Source organism: Colius striatus, chromosome 1, assembly GCF_028858725.1.
Source record: "Colius striatus isolate bColStr4 chromosome 1, bColStr4.1.hap1, whole genome shotgun sequence".
NCBI classification, from domain to species: domain Eukaryota; kingdom Metazoa; phylum Chordata; class Aves; order Coliiformes; family Coliidae; genus Colius; species Colius striatus.
The window spans coordinates 9627693-9648106 of NC_084759.1; the positions used below are offsets into that span (position 1 = coordinate 9627693).

Here is a 20414-nt window from a genome sequence, read left to right on the forward strand (position 1 = left end):
TTGGGACTTTCAAATAATATGATGATGATGGTCATATAAATATGTGGATAGATGAATAGCTTCAATGAGGAGCCTGTTACAGCTCTGCATACCATGTCTGAAATGAAGTCAAACCTGAAAGTGCTGCCTGATGTGAAGATTCAATTTTTCCAGTGCCAACCCTGAAATTATACCTAAAAATACACAAACACTGTGTTTGCGTATACATATGTATGCATAACTAAAACATGAGTTCACAAACACACACACACATACATGTGTTGGTTTTAGGTGGAATTTAGTGTTTCAGGACTGATCATGGTTGCACTGGACCACTAAAACTTTGTAAACTTGTCATGACTGGATTTACAGCAGTGTATTTGAGATCAGGTCTTAGCCCAAGCTTTCTCTAAAAATAAATAGATAAATGGAACAGGAGTGTACAGTTGTCATTATATTGCCTGGAATATACACAACTTTTTTATTAGATTCACCTAATCATACAGTTTTATAAATATCTACTTTGATGCCTGGAAAAGTCTGTAGCCTTGGGTGTGACTAACCTGAAGGCAAAGTTTTAAATCATTTTTGCTTGTAGCAACGAATTTCTCAGGAAAACTGATTTCTGATTGTGGTGGGCCTGAAAACCTGTTGTTGACGGCCATGAATGACAGAGAGAAACCAGCTCAGCCTGAACTATGGTGTGGACATGAGAAACTAGACCACCAAATGAGACATAGCTAGGATAATACATTTCACTTCATTGCTCCAAAGAGGCCTATTTCTGGAAAGCTGCTGAGCTACAGTGAAATAAAGTCTGGGTGCTCATATGAAACAACATCAGTCTCCATCATAAGCCAGCAAAATTTCACTTTGTCCTGGCAGTGGGGAGAGGCTGGTATTGCAATATAGACAGAGGATGCTGAAGTGCTCTTGGTGCAAGACATCAATACAGTGATTTGTCTGTTGAGTGTTTTAGTAATGTCATATCACAGAAGAGGCATAGCCCTTTATTTTGTTCGGAGTTGGATCTCTCTTACCAGATTTGCTCAGTCCCCTTGCCTGTCTTTTCCTCTGTAGCATACCTTATACCAATTGTATTTTCTACTTGGGAGCATTGTCTCCTACGCTAGGCTGAAGCAGTTTTGTGACAGTACTCAAAGTGATCATGTAAAGCCCCATGAAAATACAGGACTTTGGTATTTTCACACAGGTGGGTTAAGTTGATGAGTCTTTGCTGTGCTGAAAAATAAGGTGCCACTGCTCTGATCTTTTTGCTGAATGAAATGGCAACAACAATAAAAAAAATCTTTCCTAGCTGAAGTAAAAAATTTCCATCCTGGATTTTATGGGGATCAACCTGAGCATGGGAGAGCACAGGGAGACCTGGTCCCTCGCATACACAAAGAATATTGGAGAATTGTGCATATTTGCTGTATAAACTGTAAGGAGCAGTGTATTCATGATAGAATATACATGATATTTGCACAACAGTTGAGTGGGGATATTCAGAAACCTATTGTTCTATGGGGATTTGCCTGTTACTAGAGAATGCAAGTCCAGGAGGTTATACACTCTTGGATTTTTTTCTTTTTAAAGACTTTCCTTTTTTTTTTTTTCGGTTGTTATAATAGAAAATAAGAAGGAAACAAAGCTGGGGGAGAAATGTATGAGAAAGTAAGTGTATTGAAAGATGAGTGCCTTGTCAAACACTTGGGAGAATTGATCAAATTGATTAATGTGTTAAACAATGGGATATAGACTGTTGGATCAGAAGGTTAAGTGTTTTGTTTAAGCATTATAACATCAGTGCAATAAATTGATTGTCATTAGTAATTAAAACTGAAATAGTCTTTCAGTTGAATTTGAAATGATAATTAGTATGAATTCATATTCCAAAACTTGTGTGCAATTCATAAATCTTCATGTTGAAATCATGTTGAAAATGTGAATTAACCCCTGTCATTGCCAACAACTTTTCTCTATCCTTTTCCTTTGTGTTCTAGCTTGGAGAACAGTACACTTACAAGTAACTTGTAAATGACAATGAATAGAATGTATGTGTGCAGTGAGTCTTTAACTGTTGCCTTTTGAAATTTATTTTCATGAGTAGCAGCAAAGATACTCTGTAACAGAGACGCTTATTCACCCTGCCTCACTGTAAGCACCTGTCTAGTTTCCTCAGACTTATTTCCACCCCTTTCGGTTGGGAGCAATAAGCGGGATCTGGCTCTCAGTTTCTCCAGCAACCTTCAGTCCGTGCCTCCGCTTACCCCGTCTCCATTTAACTTCCCAATTTAGATCCCTAAAGCGAAGCACTGGGGCTATTCCACGATAGGACTGTATAGAGGAACTCCAAATTTTCGCCAAATGTCTGCTGATTAATTACATTTGAATACTTACCTTTATATTGAGCCTTTTGAAATCAATGGAAAGACTCTTGCCTCTTTGACGTGGCTGGAGTGGGATAGACTGTATTGAGACAGGCTGATGGTTGTGAAACTGTGTACCTTATTTGTAGCCAAATGCTGCTTGTGGTTGCCAAAGTGAAATGTAGTGCAAGCTGGAATCCACTTCACCTGAGCAAGGATGTGTGTATGCTCTTGCTGGTCAAGGTGTCCTGTTGGCAGTAGGACAACTTCAAATAGGACATTTATTGAACATATAGGAAAAAATCTCCATCTATGGCCTCATTTAGAGTATGTTCCCCAGTGTATTTGGTGGAAAGTGGTTGACTATAATTACAGATGCATTTTGGTACATATGCAAGGGTAGAGTTAAGTCTCATGGGCAATCTCAGCTGTGCTATTTCTTAACCTCAGTCTTGACCTGGGAGCTTTATCAAGCAATTTCATTTTCTTCATTGTGTTTTATCTGTTCTCAGTGTCTGGGTGTGTATATGCATATCTATATGTGGATGCAGTTGCATTTAGTTAGCTATAATTCTTCCTTAATTTGGATTTTTTTCTGAAAGTATCTGTAATTAATGTAATGGCTGGGTAGTGGCTTTTGTGTACTGTTCCTGGCAGCTCGAATTTCAACTGTGTGGTCTTTCTTAATTGTCCATTAAAAAACTGTTAACATTTGACTAGCACGGTGTTACCTCCATACAGAATGAAACATTGGGGCTAAAATGTGTTTTCCTTTATGCTCTGAAAACAAACAAGTTTGGGCTTACTGGGAGCTACTGGTAGATAAACCCAATGATTTCTGTATGGACTTTATCCGCTTTTATAAACTTATACAAATATGTATCTGATTTTATTTTTGTCACTGTCATTACTATTCTGGACTGCATGCATGTTTGTATAGGTGTGGTAGGCTCTCATAGAGTTTTGTAATGTTAAAGAGTAAATGCGCACATACATAGAGTTGTGTGTATGTGCTTGTATGAGTGCATGCATGCATACTTACACAGTCACACACGTGTAAATATATAGTCTGAAACTGGTGTGCTTGTGTGCATATAGTATTCTCCCTTTCTGTGATGCAAAATATATAGTGACTAGTTATTACATACATTTTATTTTGTTAGAAATTTAGTAAGAAATTTTGACATCACACTTCACAATATAGTTTTTCTCTCTTGAACAAATCTTTTCTGTTTTCTCTTTCTGTCACAGGGTGAAAGAATGATGTGATGGAGGTGAATATGGGCCGCTGGTCAGGCTCACGGCCACCTCTGTCATGCCTTGCCCTTCTGATTGTCAAGCTCCTGGCCTCCATTTGCCAGGTGGCTCACGGGACCACCTCGCTTGGCTTTCACTTCACACATTCCATTTACAATGCTACAGTGTATGAGAATTCTGCAGCAAGGACCTATGTCAACAGTCAAACAAGGATGGGCATTACCTTGGCTGACCTTTCCTGGGATATCAAGTACAAGATAGTGTCTGGGGATGATGAGGGCTTTTTTAAAGCAGAGGAAGTCATCATTGCTGACTTTTGCTTCCTAAGAATAAGGACTAAAGGTGGGAATTCTGCTATATTGAATAGGGAAATCCAGGACAACTATTTATTGATGGTGAAAGGGTCTGTCAGAGGAGAGGATTTGGAAGCATGGACAAAAGTGAACATCCAGGTTTTGGATATGAATGACTTAAGACCTTTGTTTTCACCAACCACGTACTCTGTCACAATAGCAGAAAGCACTCCTTTAAGGACTAGCATTGCACAGGTGACCGCAACAGATGCAGATATTGGGTCCAATGGTGAATTTTATTACTACTTCAAAAACAAAGTCGACCTCTTCTCAGTTCATCCTACGAGTGGTGTTATCTCCTTAAGTGGCCGGTTAAACTATGATGAGAAAAGCAGATACGATCTTGAGATTTTGGCTGTGGACCGTGGGATGAAACTTTATGGAAACAATGGTGTAAGCAGCACTGCCAAGCTTTATGTTCACATTGAACGTATAAATGAACATGCCCCAACGATAAATGTAGTAACCCATATTCCCTTCCCATCAGACAAAGAGCCTACCTATGCAGTTGTCAATATTGATGACCTAGATGAAGGAGCCAATGGAGAAATAGAATCTGTTTCTATTGTGGCTGGAGATCCACTAGAACAGTTCTTCCTGACTAAAGAAGGTAAATGGATGAATGAGTATAAAGTCAAAGAACGAAAGCCTATTGATTGGGACAGCTTCCCATATGGTTATAACCTGACCCTCCAAGCAAAGGACAAAGGATCTCCTCAGAAATTTTCTGCAGTCAAACTAGTCCACATTGCTAGTCCCAAGAAAGAAAGTATCCCCCTGAGGTTTGAAAAGGAAGCGTATGATTTTGTGATCAGTGAATTTTCACCTCCTGGTGTGGTGGTTGCCGTAGTTAAGCTGATGTCTGAGCCACCAGGTGTGGAATATAAAATAGCTCCAAGTGAGGAAGCTGAGTATTTTAAGATCAATCCCAACACAGGCCTTATTACTACTGCACGTCCTTTGAAAATCATTGAGAAGGATGTCTATGAATTAGAAGTACATACGAACAAAGATGGTGATTTAAAAGCACAGGTTTCTATCAGGTTAGAAGATGCCAACGATCACACTCCGGAGTTCCAGCAGCTCTCCTACAGCTCATTCGTCAATGAAAGTGTCCCTGTGGGGTCTAGTGTTTTGGCAGTTTCAGCAGTTGATAGAGACAGGGGAGAAAATGGATACATAACATACAGCATTGCCAGTCTGAACTCACTACCATTTACAATAAACCAGTTTACAGGTGTCATCAGCACATCTGAAGAACTGGATTTTGAATCCTCACCTGAAAGCTACAGATTCATTGTGAGAGCTTCTGACTGGGGTTCTCCCTATCGCCATGAAAGCGAGGTGAATGTCACCATATACATAGGCAATGTCAATGATAACAAACCCCTCTTTGAAAAAGTGGCGTGTCAGGGAGTGATTTCTTCTGATTTTCCCGTTGGTGGTCACATCACTGCTGTTTCTGCAATAGACATAGATGAGTTAGAGCTTGTGAAGTACAAAATAATCTCTGGAAATGAACTTGGCATTTTTTATTTAAATCCTGACTCTGGTGTCCTGCAACTTAAAAAATCTCTAATTAATTCTGGCATAAAGAACAGCAATTTTGGCCTTAAGATAACGGCAACTGATGGAGAGAACTTTGCTGATGCTATGTTTGTTAATATTTCAGTAGTTCATGGGAAAGTGTCTTCAAAGACCTTTAGCTGTAGAGAAACTAGAGTTGCTCAAAAGCTAGCAGAAAAATTACTCAAAAAGGCAAAAGCAAATGTGAAGCTGAATTTGGAAGATGGTTTTCTTGATTTTTATTCGGTGAACAAGCAGGCACCACATTTTGACAAATCCTTCCCTACTGATGTAAAGGTTTCGGAGGATCTACCAGTTGGTTCCACCATCTTGAGGATAAAGGCCTATGATGCAGATTCAGGCTTTAATGGAAGAGTACTTTATACAATTTCCGATGGCAATGTAGATAGTTGTTTCAACATTGACATGGAGATGGGGGTACTTAGTGTTCTTATGCCCTTGGACCGTGAAAAAACAGAGCTCTATCTCCTTAATATTACAATTTATGATTTAGGTAATCCACAAAAGTCTGCATGGAGACTGTTGACTGTCACTGTGGAGGATGCAAATGATAACAAGCCTGTTTTTTTACAGGACAGTTACTCAGTTAATATTTTAGAAAGTACAAGTCTTGGTACAGAGATTATCCAAGTAGAAGCCAGAGATAAAGACCTAGGATCTAATGGTGAAGTGACTTACTCAGTACTGACAGACACCCAACAGTTTGCTATCAACAGTTCCACAGGAGTGGTGTATGTGGCTGATCAACTAGACCGTGAATCAAAAGCAAACTACACACTGAAGATCGAGGCTAGGGACAAGGCAGAGAGCAGCCATCAGCAGTTTTCTATTGTGCCTCTGAAGGTTTTTTTGGATGACGTCAATGATTGTTCTCCAGCCTTTATACCATCCAGCTACAACGTGAAGGTCCTTGAGGACCTGCCCGTTGGCACTGTCATAGCTTGGTTGGAAACTCATGATCCGGATCTCGGCTTGGGAGGCCAAGTCCGTTACTCACTAGTGAATGATTACAATGGGCGCTTTGAGATAGACAAAGCGAGCGGTGCCATCCGCTTGAACAAAGAACTTGATTACGAGAAGCAGCAGTTCTACAACCTGACGGTGCGTGCCAAGGACAAAGGGCGCCCGGTTTCTCTCTCTTCTGTTTCTTTCGTGGAAGTTGAAGTGGTGGATGTTAACGAAAATCTCTATACCCCTTATTTTCCTGACTTTGCTGTCATTGGATCTGTAAAGGAAAACTCCCGCATCGGTACAAGTGTTTTGCAAGTTGTTGCTCGAGACGAGGACTCTGGAAGGGATGGAGAGATCCAGTATTCCATCAGGGATGGCAGCGGCCTGGGAAGATTCAGCATAGATGAAGAAACTGGTGAGTTTTGTTTCTGATTTAATTTTCCCTTCATGGAGGTTTTTGAAACAGCAAAGCTTTGGCATAGTGATTTTCTACCTTTAATAAGAAGTTCAGTTCTTGTTAACAGGCAAGGTAAAATTATAAATAAGGTTTTTCCAGGCACAGCAATGACATGATTTAATTAACTGGTTACATTCATCACTCTGTGGGTGTGAAATAATACACATTCCTTCTCAGGAACTCTGTGATGGCTCCATTTAGAAAGCAGTGATAGTTACGGAATGACTTGCTTCCAATCCTTGTATTATCGGTTGATTGCTGTAAATTACCCAGGTCACCTCCACAGAGTCACAACACCCATGACCTTGAATGCAGTGTTAAACCCAATGAAAGGAAGTAAGGAGCACAAAACATGAATTATTTAATCCTAAAAGCTATTTGTGGTCTTGTTCCTATTGTTGTTGGGAGTCATTTTTCACAGGAGTTAGCAGTCTGGAATGATATGCCATTCCTGTACAATATGCTTGCTTGTAGCAGCACAGCATTCATCAGTGTTGGCGTGCTTGTGTAAAGGTAGAAACACAAAGATGCTTAACTGTAAACCAACTGTGCTAGCTTTGCTTTGCTGACAGTAATGTTGTGAACATTGATGTTAGAAAACAATATGCACAGAGTGAAGATTTTAAAGATGCTGAACTTCACTACTACACCACCCTATTGGAAAATGCTAAACATAAAAGGCTATCTAGTAAAACACTTAACAAACTGGCTGCTTACGTCTGATAGCTGTTGGGAGTAATGGTGCAGCTGTGATACTAGAAGTAAGGAGGAAATTAGAAAATATTAGTCAACAGTTTCAGAAATTATATTTAAGAAGTTAGGTCTGTGGGTTTATTGTGGTTTAAGCAGACTTTGTATGTCTCTTTCTAAAGCTTTTAATTGAGAATGTGGTATTAAAACATAAGATTAAAATTTATGTTTTGGCAAATTTCAACTGTTTAATCAAATGTCAACTTTCTAAACTGAACATTATGAAAACCAGACGACATTGCAAGTGCTGTAGATCACATCTAAGCATAAGCAGAGAAAAATATTTTTATTCTATTTGTGCTATAGTCTCTCTGCTGCAGCTGTGCACAGATGAGACAGTCAAAACCTTGTGTCCAGAAACATCAAACTTGAGTGTCAGAAGTCAAGAGGGCACCTACTCAAATTTCCAGAAGTGTTAAGAACTCACATATCCTGCAGCGCTAATAGCAGTTGAAGGTCTTTGGGCAACATTATGTAGGCAGTTAAAGATGAATTTCCATTTTAAGCTCCTGCATTTGAAAATTTTGGTTTACCTGCGTCAACTTCAGCCAAATGCATTCTTTATAAAGCAATGGGACATTGGTCCAAATGCTGCAGTATTGCTCTGGAAGTCTCAGGATTCAACTTTATTGAAATGAAAGGAATTGGAAGGGTGAGTGAGTTAATTAATGAACAAGTGACGTGCACCATCCAGGGTTTTTACTCTCTGCCTAGCCTAGTAAGGCATATAGCTTATAGTAAGTTCGGGCTCCCGTTCAGTAAAGGACAAATCATATTTTGAAATGAGTGGGAATTATACTCAATATTTTACATGAAATGTACTCAGTTTCTTTCCAGAATTGAACTCTAGGTAGGGAAAGGGAACCCACAACCCTGTAATCTTTAAAAGTTGTGAATATTTGTCTACCTTTTTTTACTCATCTTCATGAAAACAAACCAACCTGTGTTGTTTCACTAAACCGTTCCAGAGGAAACGTGATAATGCAGCAGATGACAGACATTTGGATTCCCCTTCTGTCTCTTTTCCTCAACTGTTCAATACAACCTAAGCCTTCTTGAAATCAACTTCAAGAGCTCTTGGGTGCATAGCTGCAGCTAGGGCAATGTGAAGAGCAGGGCTTGCAGGTTCAAGAGTTACTCTGAGTTTCGCTGTTGTAATCAGAGTGCAGAATTTGACCTGCTATGTCACACAGGACACAGCATTGATACTCTGCTGTTGAGCTGATGGAAACTTAAATGCTTCTCAATGATGAATCAGCTTTCTAGCTGTAGAAAAGAGTTTGTCACATATTTAAATAATTTACAAAGAGATAGCTGTTTATTTACTTTCAGCACAGTTAATTTGTCACTTTTAAACTGACTGACTCTATTGGCTTATGCACCGTCTCTCTTGAAATTTGTGAAGGTAAGCAGGAGCATGAAGTACAACAAATCAATATTTTTGGCTGCTGCCTTAATGAAAAGAAGACTGCAGTATCCATTATAATCATTAGGATATAAACTGGGCCAGATTTGTCCTGATATGTGAGCAGGCTGGACTCCAAGCAAGTCTGTGCTTTCAGCAAAATTCTGCTCAAGTGCATTATTATTTCTATTCTTCTGCAATATCGATTTTAGTGGTTTCATCTCATGTGCTGAGCAAGAGGTGCCTGTTCTCCTCTTCAGTATCATTATGCCTCAGAGAGAAAAGGTGCAGAGATACCTGAAGAGCAACTGCCTGCGTGGCGGATCTACACTGTGCTGTACTGCTGCACGCTTGTTGCCATGGTGGCTTTGTCCTCATTCCACTATAGATATGTACAGGTGCATATGTAACTCCACCAAACTTGACCTAGCTCTTGTCGTGGGTTCCATAACAGACTGTTCTCCATTCAGGCCTGAGCAGTAGTTGTCAGTGAGCTTGGGAGTCTCCTCTGTATTGGCCAACATAAATCTCTCTCCGTAGGATATATGTGCTAATCTTGATGCTGTTACAGTTTAGTAAGGGATATCCATGGGGATGAGCCTGGGATTTCCTTCCCACAGTGCTGTCCTTTGCCTTGTGTCACCGAGAATTCAATTTGAAGCCTATCATTGTTGTGTTTCAGCATTAACTGCTATATACTCTAGAGCATGTGTGATAGTAACCTGAAACACAGCAAATGTTTGCCAGCTAGAAGTACTGGATGAAATGAAATTTTACGTGTGTTTGTTCTCGCAGCCTTGTGAATCATTTCCAAAATTGTTTCAGTGGCTTTACTTTCCTTTTCCTGGAGGCAGAGCCACTACAAATTTGTAAATCAATAAAAACTCTCCTTAAGTAGAAGACAGCAATTCCTGGCCTCTTCAGACTCCATCTGTGGTTTCCTATTAGTACCGTAGCCAGCAGACTAAATTTCTTGTGGATTTACAATTCAACACATGATACATAGCTAAAAAAGTGACGGAGTTTGTCACCAGCCTAGGTGTATAGTTCAAGCTCGTTGATTTGCTGTCTTCATTGACCTGTTTATTGACTGTTGGTATGTCCCAAGCTTGCCATTTAAGATCCCTGCACTGAGGGACGTGTAATGTGATCCTGCCATTTATAGCTTATCTTTTTCCATTTTTTTCTACCCTTCTTGTTTTCTTTGACTCCAGATATGTAATCTACGTGAAGAAATATGGTCATCTACAGTCAGAACTAGTTGCTGCAGGCTTTCCTCATATTTAATAGAAATGGGCAATTAAGAAACATGATTCATTTACTCCAAAGTAAAAATATTAAATAAATGGAATTGAATCATGCTCTAAAAATGTGCAAAGGTCCTTGTAGGACTAGAGGTCTACACAAAACACCTTTCTTTAATCAGATGTAACCCATCTCTGTTTACTGTAAACCATCTGTAAACAAGAATATATGCTGTGATGTTTACATGCTAGGTAATTTGTGATAACTTCTCTCTGTCACATTGATGTTTTTAGCCTGATTTCAAGGAATTGTCTCTTGATATGCAACCCACATGTGAATGCACTTCTAGAAATGGGAAGTGAAAAGAATGTTTTTAAGAGTATAGATGACGAGAGTTATGCAACTAATATTTTATGATTTTTCATTTTCTGAGAATACAGTGTGAGACAGAGCATCCCACTCTCTTTTCTATCTGTGGAAAATCATCAAGATTGGATGCTTTGATGTTATTTGCAGAAGTGGGTGGTAACCTTACCCTTATGGACTTAGAGTCTATGGGGAAGCTGGAGAAATTTCTTAATCTCTAGTACTGCTTTTCACCTGGTGTGTTCATCCACATTCCTCACCAGTCTGCTAATTGCAGTTCCTTTGAAGGTAATTGTGTAAAAACCTCTTTATCTTTCCAAATTATTGTAACACAAAATAAACAGTAATCTGCTAAAGATTTTTGTGGGATGTCAGTGTGCTCTGAATTCTCATTGCAGTGATATCTCTAATAGACAGAACTACTTTTCTGAAAGTTATCTCTGTCAGAAGTCCTTTACTACCTGCTTAAAAACCTGGATATTCTCAGGTATGTGCACCTTCACAATGCTGATCCTACAGCAAAGTGGTGTATTTTTACCGTCTCAGAAGCTGACGTTCAGTCCAACAAATGCATATGGGTTTATGATACCACCTATCTTGGATAATAAATATCATCTATCAGCACCTCTTTTCTGGCTACAGTGGGGATTTGGACAACTAGTGAGACTTCCTGACTTCTCAAAAGGTTGAGTTAGATGAGATCGGTCTTAGCCTAAATGCTGACGTCTTCCTTCTCATTTTTTAATGATTTGTGGTTCAGTTAAACAGCATTTTTGACTCAGGCTCCACTTTTCAGTCTGGCATGTGTTTCTACTCTGCACAGTTGATGTAACAGCCTGGCAGTTGAAGAGTTTCTATATTTATCCCTACACTACCCATGGATGTACTAGTCATAGCAAATGAACAACATGAGTTCTAAAGGAGCAAAGAGACTAGATACACTTAGCATCTTAGACTGCAGAGACTTCTGTAGGCTTGATTAGAGTTGGTGTGGCAATGCCCTGGAGGCAAGGAATGACTAACTACTACATAGGTGGGAAAACAGAAGTACATCTTTTACTGCTTCTGAGAAAAGATTGAAGCATCATCTTAAATCCCATTGAAACTGAACATAGAGATAAAATACTGGTATTAATGAAATGCTTTAGGGGATCTTTAATGTTCTAGCAAAGCCTGGAAGCATGAACTTAAGTAACGCTTTCAGAATTTACCAACCTAATTTTCTAAGGTTATTCAGGAGTCTGAGTCCCTTGATTTTCATTGGGATTTTACATTTAGGCATTAACTGCTGCCAATTTCTATCCCCATAGAGGCCCTGTGATAAGAACACAAGCTGGAGTTGACCCTATTAACTTGTTATCTTTAGGTGCTTTCAGCCCAGAAATTCAAATGAACACTCCAAGACTGTCTTTCAGAGCACTGAAATCTGGAAGAAACTATTAAATGGAGGTGGAATTCAAATTATTACAAACTCCATGGATTTATTTATGGTGCCAGGGATAGCAGTCTGATCTTCTTTTTTGATACCTTTTAAGGTACCTTGGGAGGAATAGAAATGTCTGACAAACTGTTGTTAGAGTCTAAAAAGAAGCCAGTTGGTGTTGGAAAACCATAATCATGGTTTCAAACGACTAATAATGGAAACTAGGAACACTAGATGATATAGTTTGCAATAAACCAGACCTGCCTGCACTGTTATATCTATTTGGCAGAAGGGAATAAATTTATTGCTTCAGACTCCTTGCATCTTGTTGCTGTCTTCTAAAATGGTTTTCAGTTATTGTGTATGAAAGTTGAAGGATACTTACATTTATTACAGTTTGAGTGGTCTGATAAATATTTATGTGGGACCATTACTAGCATTTCCTTGAAACAAAATGAAGTAAAAATGAAAATGGTTTGTGATACATGATTCTTTTTTCCCCTCACTTGTTTAATTTTATGAAAGCATGTAGGATCTAGTGGGAAAATCTGGGCAGACTCACTGGTAGCACTGAATTAACTAGCAAGTTTTGAAGCATTAGTATTACAGATGTTCTTCATTTTCCTAGGGAGTGTAGGCAAATTTCATTGCCCAGAGCCAGTATTTCAGAGCCACTTAATTATCCCAGACTTCTAAAACCAGTTTTCAAGGTAACTTCAGGCCATACAACAAAAGAAGGGCCAATGGATATTACTGAGAGGCAATTGCTGAGCTCAGGAAAGGGCAATGCTCATGTGGGAGGCACTTGCAGCAGCCACTTAGAACTAGAGGTCGTTGGTCCTCAGCTCAGCCATGATGGCTGTCCCGAGCAGCCCCGCTGGGAAGGAGCGTGACAGATGGATCACAGAGCACGGTCCTGGTCAAAATCTGGCCTGTCATCCTCTATCTGTGTTAGGCATGAGTAAAACATTTCTAGGAGCAGCTATTTCTGGGTCTACAGTACTGCCTTATCATTGTTTTGTGAGTTATCTCTGACAGCTTTTAATAGGGCCAGCTTTCCTTCATTTATGATTTCCAATTTTAGGAAAGTAATTGTTAACATTTTTCTTTTAAAATTAATTGTGGTGGAAAACCAAGTTTTTTGAAAAATTCCATGTATGTGTGTTTACAGTTTCCCTGTCATTTGCAGTGCTAAATCAGCAAAGGAATAAGACTTGTCCTTGTTTCACTGGAATGAGTTTATTTGACTTCTTATTTAATAACAGGTACCCTAAAAATCTGTGACATCTGTGTTATGCTGTGTGTCGTCATCCATTGAATTAAACCCAAGGTGCTCCTGCAGAAAGCTTATGCCCAAGGTGCCAGTGTTAGGACCAAGATTCAAGGTAGTCAGATGATACTAGAGGGAAATTTACTTCTACTGTTTGGTGTTCAATCTGAGCGTCTGAGCACCAACTTTATCTTGGCATCACTTCAGACCATGATCTGTCTTCCCATGTGAGCAATTCATCGTAGTTCAAAGGAAACTGGAGAAAAATCCATTTTAGCTCTTCCAAGGCACCAATGGAAGCCCAGGGGCATTAAGAAGTGACATTGTTAATGCAAAACTGCAAGCTTATGAACATGTGGAGGACAATATGAGGAGTCCTATCCTCCTGGGATGTACAGAGGAGAGTGTTTTAACAGTGTCTAAGATTATGTAGAGCCACTTTACTGTAATGCCTAATCCTTTCCTGAAATGAGTCCAAGAGAGAAGAATCTCCAGTGGCCAGTAAAATCAAGGGCACATCCTGCTGTCTGACCCTTTCATCAGGTTGTGCAGCTTTTTAGGGAACAGTAAAACTAGACAGTTGAGCAGGAATTTGTGGATCTGTTTTGGAGCAGAGACAGGTGGTAACACTGGACTAATCAGAAATGTAAGTCCGCATATCTCTTCCCCTGTGTCGTAGTTTAGGCCTAGCCAGAAATGAAGCACCACACAACCTGTTGCTTGTTGTCCCCCATTCACTGCCCCCCTCCTTAGGATGGCAGAGGCCCCAGCGAGATGAGAGGGAAAAAAAGACCTTGTGGATCAAGACAAGGACAGGGAGGACTCAATGCCAATTACTGTTCTGGGCAAAACAGTCTCTGCAGCTTGACTTAGAAAGTAAGAAAAGTTCTGCTACCTACAAGAAACAGAACAGAAAGGGAAAAAAAACCCAACAGAGCTGGATGATGAGAAAAAATACAACCAGAACTTCAAGATCTCTCTCCTCCATCCCTCCTTTCTTCCCAGGCTCAGCTCACTGCTCCTGATATCTCTACCTCCTCCCCTCTCAACAGCTCAGGGGGTAGGGAATGGAGGATGTGGTCAGTCCCTCACAGATGGTCTCTGCCACTTCTGTATTCTCAGAGGAGGAGGGCTCCTCACATTCTTCCCCTACTCCTCCATGGGGTCCCTCCCAAGGGGTATAGGTCCTAAAAAACCTCTCTGGCATGAGTTCTTCCTAGAAGATACAGCTTCTACTCAAAAACTCCTCTGGCATGGGACTCTGTGGCAGCAGCATTCAGGAACCTTCTGCTGCAGTGCCACCCTCCCACAAATCCACGGCCTCCTCCAGACACAGTCACCTCCCCTGTCATGGGTTTCTCTTATGAACTACTATGAAATTTTGGCTTCACAACTCCTCTCCACAGAGTGCAGAGGAACAGCCTGTCATTTCCCCACAGGATGCAGGGGAGTCTCTGCTCCAGCACACCTCGTCCTCTCTTCCCTCGCTGACTTTGGGGTTCACATGGTTACCTCTCTCTCCTTCAACTCCTTCCACCACCACCACCAAGAAAAGAAGGAAGGACAGCAATAACAAATTGGAAGAATCTTCCTCTTATGGCTAGCTCTTCTTAAAAAGGGATTGTGGAGGCACCCAGTTGGCTCAGCCCCAGAAGTGGGTCTGACTCAGAGATGGGGGAGGTTTTGAGCAACTTCTTACAGGAGCTATCTTTACAACCCCTTCCCCATTACCAGAAATGGCTCCACACGATCCCATGACACCCTGCTTCAGCATATAGACAGGGTCCAGGATTTACCTTGGAAACTGGATTAAAGGGTGTTTTTTACAACACTGTTTGCAGTTAAAGATCTACAAGTCATTTAAATTCAGACATTTGCTTGGAAAGGTCTTCCAAACTTTCATGACTCTCATTGCTAAAAAATTGTGTCGTATTTTAAAATTGTTGGGCTATTTTCAGTGTTCGAGTCTTGGAACTTGTTAGGTCTTTGCCAGCAAGGTAAAATAAATTCCACCAATAAAGTAAATCCCTCCACTGTCATATCTCTTACTGTTCATGCATACGTTTTTACCTGAAAATAGATATTTGCAGTCAAACTTCTATAGCTCATGGAACAGATTCTTTTAATCTGTAGGTCTGCTGTTTAATGTAAACATCTTTATTACATTTTATACACTTATGGTGTCTTATTAGCATTGAAGTGTTGCCAGCAAGAAATAACTGAGAGAAAGCCAAACAGAATGCATGCAGGGAGGGAGTTTTTGTCACAGTTGGTTTGCATTAGACATATTCACTAATACTTTTTTTTGTGTTTCTCAAAGTTGAGTTTTCCACCAACATTCACCTGATCATTTTGTCTGAGACTTAACAAAAATGAGATAGATTTGTTCTGTTGTGGTTAGGAGCATGCCACATCTTTCTCTTTTTTCTGGGGATGTTTTGAGCACAACTCTGCATGCTTTGGGCCTCCAGTTTTTGCAGAGCATGGAGCAGGAAAGTGGGATGAGAAGCTGCAAGGTCTCTCACTGGGCCCTGGGCTACCCTCCCTGGCATTGTAATTAGCTCACGTGAAGTTGGACAAGGAGCGTGGGCAGTGTTCATCTCATGTGGCTTCGCTCACCTGGTTAAGTGTGTTCACGTAGGTTGGACATGAACACGGTGCCCAGCTGAGGTGAGGTCGTGGAAGGTGGTTAGATGAGTCTGGCCAGTGGTAGCTGCTCTATGCTCAGCCAAGTGCTGCTGCAGTGGGCAGCAGGAGCAGGAAGGTTATGAAGACGTAGGACTGTGCTTGGTTTCCTCCATACTCTCTGCATCAGAGGAACGAGAAAGAAAGTGGGGAGCATGTGTCTGCAGAGAGCTGTGATGCCCTTTCAGTACATCCCCCATCTCAGTGACTGTGGATATCAGGATGTACTGTAGAGCTTACCTGCACCTCCATTTAGGCATGTGTTGATTTTTGCTCTTTGATGTGTCTTGAATATGCTAACTAAACAATATCTTTGTAGCCAGCTACATTTCAAATTTGCAACTGTTTCCCACTGGTGACAGTCTGGTTACCAGAACTCTCCCTTTGAGCGGGAGGCAGCCTGAAACTGCTTCTCTTAGGAAGTGCTTTTCAGTTATTTTGATATCTTAATCTTGGAGTTAAGCAAAACATGCCTACTGTACATATACAAGTGCCAGTTCTCCGAGCTAATGGACTGGAGAGGTGTGTAGCTCTGGGGCTAAGGAGATGCTGAGGTTTTGGATCTAACTTAAGTTAGGTGGCTGCTTTTGCCAGTGAAAATCGGTTTTTAGTTATAAAGCTGAGCTCATGGCCATTAGCACTGATGAATAATCATCCTAGTGACAGTAAAGAATGAAATTAAACTTTCCTGCTTTAATTTATGTCAGGACTAATTATGAAGAAGTGTTTACATTAACCTGAGAGTAATCCAACTCTATGTGGTTTTAATAGCTCTCAATTTCCACAATGTGAAGACTAGATCTACCCATCTTTCACAAGTGAAGCCTTTGGCTTTTCATTTTTACTAAAATTTGCATAGCAAATTAATTTCTGATTTTAGTTCATTGCAGCTCATAGTTAATTATATGAATAATTGTTTGGGGATTTTTCCTTTTCATTTGAAAGTTTTATTGAGAATCGTGCTCGGGAAATGTAACTTTACACATAGGTCATTAAAAATAGTTTTACATCTCACCACTATTTCAGTTTATGCGGTAAAAGTTTCACAAAAAAGACCCAAAACCCACCCTAACTGTGAATCAGTTAAATTTTTAATAACTTCCCCCCCTCCCCCAAAAGCTGTATTTTTGTGAGAGAATAACTATGGGATTTAATTAAATTTGCCAGAATACTTCAAAATCCCAGAAGACCTTTCATCTAAAGTACACAAATTATTTTTCTCATTTTAATGAAGGAAGCTCTTTGATGTACATTTAAATGGTTTCCTGTTTTACTGAAAGGGTATGAGAGGTGTAGATAATTTAATAGTTTGATTCTTTTTCTTTGGGAGAGGTGGAGGAATAACAATATAGAAATTCATTAAAAGCAGTGGAAACTTGAGGCATTCAGAGTTTCTGTGATGAAGCTGTACATGGCTATAGCATTCAGTGGTGGATGGGACAGATTTTTCCAGCTCCCAGCATGTCATGCGAGATGACCCTTTCTACACTATACAGGATCTTGAAGATGGTTTTAAAAGGACTGAATTTTATTGTTTCTTGAGAAGATCTTTAAGGATTAATTGCCTGGCACTGCACTACTTTTATTGGCTGTATTAGGTGGAGTTTATTCCATGCTTTAATTATCATTAAACAGTACCTCTTAGATGATGACAGATCACAATCCAAGCCATCATCAGTTTTCATGGAGCTCCCTCTGGGATGATAACCTTATATTTAGCTGCTGGGGGGAGAACATTAGATAGTGACAAGCACTGGCACTGTGACCCCATAGAGGAATGGCTGGAGCCCTGGGCTGTCTGCAGCAGGCAGCTTCTTGGGGTGTTGGCAACTCTTGAGGGATTGGAGCAGATCTTTGGGGATCATTCTTTTGGGTGGCTCAGGATGCTCCAAGTGGCTGTAGGTCTTTTCCATGGATGAGGCAGCCTCTCTTGCTTTAATCATTCCCAACACTGGTCTTGAGACACCCACCTCGTCTTTCTCCTTAAGGAAATCCTGAATTCAGCAGACTCAGCCCACGTGAGTTACTTCTGATAGAAACCTCACAAACTTTTAATGTGTGATTTTTTTTTGTCCTCCCACAGTAGCAGGGGTGGGGAGGTGTGTGCTGTGCCTTCAGTACCTACATGCAGAGCAAATTAATGGTGTGTCTTCATCTCCACAATGAGCAGTTACACCAGCCATTTGCTAATGAGATGAGGTGCTTTTAGCGAGCGTGCGGTTCCTTTGCGTCCCAGTGTGACTGCCTTTAACGAGATATCTTCCTTTCAGGAACGTGTTGTTCAGTGTGGGCAGCAAGCTGCTTCAGAGGTGTAAAGAGATCTTCTGTAGAAAGGCAAAATAATCAAAAAGGAAGACTCTTCCTATGGTGGCATTTTGAGAGGAGATGAGGACTGGTTATGACGAATGAATGGGACTGTCATTTAGCTGTATTAGCTAAAGGGTAAATGACAAATCTGTTAAATAATTGTGAGCGAATGAATTTAGGACTGCTGACTCTATAATTTGGCCCCCTATCAATTTGTTGTCAAAACCCATTGCTGTTTCCCTCTAAAGTTGGAAGATGGTATCTAAATTATATCTGAGTTATCTGAACAAGAAAGATTGAATTTCTTGATGCTGGAAGTGGAAAGAAAAGTTCTGCTGGTGGAGGTTTCAGGCTGTAGCCATTGCTGCAATGCAATTCCTATAGTGTTAGGAGCAAAGAAGGGTTCACGTGTATTTGTGCAAACATACATGGAAGTGTTTGAAACTTTTTGTATATGTCTCATTTTTTTTTCAATGGGATTTCCTTTAATTACTTAATCTTTCATAATGAACATTAATCTGTCATTGATAAAGATAAAATCCAGCTAATTCTCAGAAAATCAGTTTCTCTTTCTCTGAACACAGGAATTAAAATTCCTCTGATACCAGCTGGAAGCTCTATCTAGACATCAAACATGGTCAGAAATAACCAGGGGATGCAGATAGTGTAACCAGGCTGCTTTACACTGTCAATTCTAATGTAGTCTACTTTGACAAGAGGGTTTGGACTTTCCTGGAAGATCCCTGACGGGGGTGGGAACTGCTGGCAAAGGAGCCATGATCCCATTTCCCTGGTCACCTGGATCCAGGAGATACCATCTTCACCATTGAGATTCCTAAAGGGCTGCTTGATCTGTACAGATAAAAACCCAAACAAACCAACAAGCAGCCAAACCCCAAAGCTAGCTCTTGCTTTATTAACTTGATGGGATTCTTCACAAGCAATTCACTTCAGTAAAAAAAGCTGCAATTCCCAGCTCCCTTTAAACCTGGCATCTGTCTGTTCTGACCACAGCGGAGGCAGCCCTGTCCTGGTCCTGACTGGTATTTCCTACCATCTCCCTGCAGTGCCTCTGATTTTTTTATGTCTCCACTTGGTGAGACAGCACAAGAAAGCAATGAGAAGAGCTCATATTTTTTTGAGGAAAGGAGTAGGGCAGTAGTTCCCTGATTTGATTTACAGGGCCAGTGATTTTGGTGGAGGTAGAGAAGGGAATTCAGTAACAATGCTAAGGGTTGAGTTGCCCTTTTGTTGCTTGTGACCCTATCGGTTTTAGGGCTTCCATGCAGAGACCTGCAGTGGCATAACTCATGTCATTAAAATTCATGCTGCTTTGTCCTGGCTTTGGTGTGGAAGAGCAGCTGTGGTGGAGCAAGCAGGACGTGTGCTAACAGAGGGATTTGGTGCATTAGTTGATTAGGGTACTTATTTGCTACGTGATGTTAATGGTGTGGGCCCCTGAGCCTCAAGATAAAATCACAAGTCAGAGCGACTATCAGATGGATAAAGCTACTCACTACATGTTACAGAGAGAGAAAAAAATCCCTCTGGCAGTATGACTAACCTTTTCATGCCTCACTTTACCTGACTGTGCGATAAGTCTAATGATCATCACATTGTCAAAGGCATTTTTGTGCCAGTTGCGATGCTTGCATGGATTTAAAATGCTATGAGTGATTTTGATGGAAACAGTATCAAAATGGATTGCAGCAGTTGTGTGTAATGCAGTTACTTGGTATTTTGAGTTGGAAGGTGTTAAAGGAGAAGTCCCTTCAGGAGTCACTTCTTTGCCAGTCTAATCTCCAAGGAGAAGTTGCAGTGACATATTTATGCTAGTACATTTATTCCAAATAGTTAACTATGGAAACATTACATTGACTGCATTGGACATACCCAACAGCCATATGCTCAGCTTGCCCCATCGTTCCCTTCAGCCTTGCAGGGGTGAATGATGCTTCAATACTGCACTGCTTGGTGGAAACAAAATCCAACATAAATTTCAGGATC

The 20414-nt window shown here is 40.5% G+C and overlaps 1 protein-coding gene across 3 annotated transcripts in view; it reads left to right on the top strand.

Moving 5' to 3' along the window:
• The first annotated feature begins 3619 nt into the window (after positions 1 to 3619).
• Positions 3620 to 20414, top strand: part of FAT3 (FAT atypical cadherin 3) — a 320884-nt gene continuing 304089 nt past the window's right edge. For all 3 annotated transcript variants that reach the window (XM_062020375.1, XM_062020376.1, XM_062020379.1), the window contains exon 1: positions 3620 to 6914. In XM_062020375.1, coding sequence (XP_061876359.1) covers positions 3620 to 6914 — 3295 coding nt within the window. The remainder of the gene's footprint in view (positions 6915 to 20414) is intronic.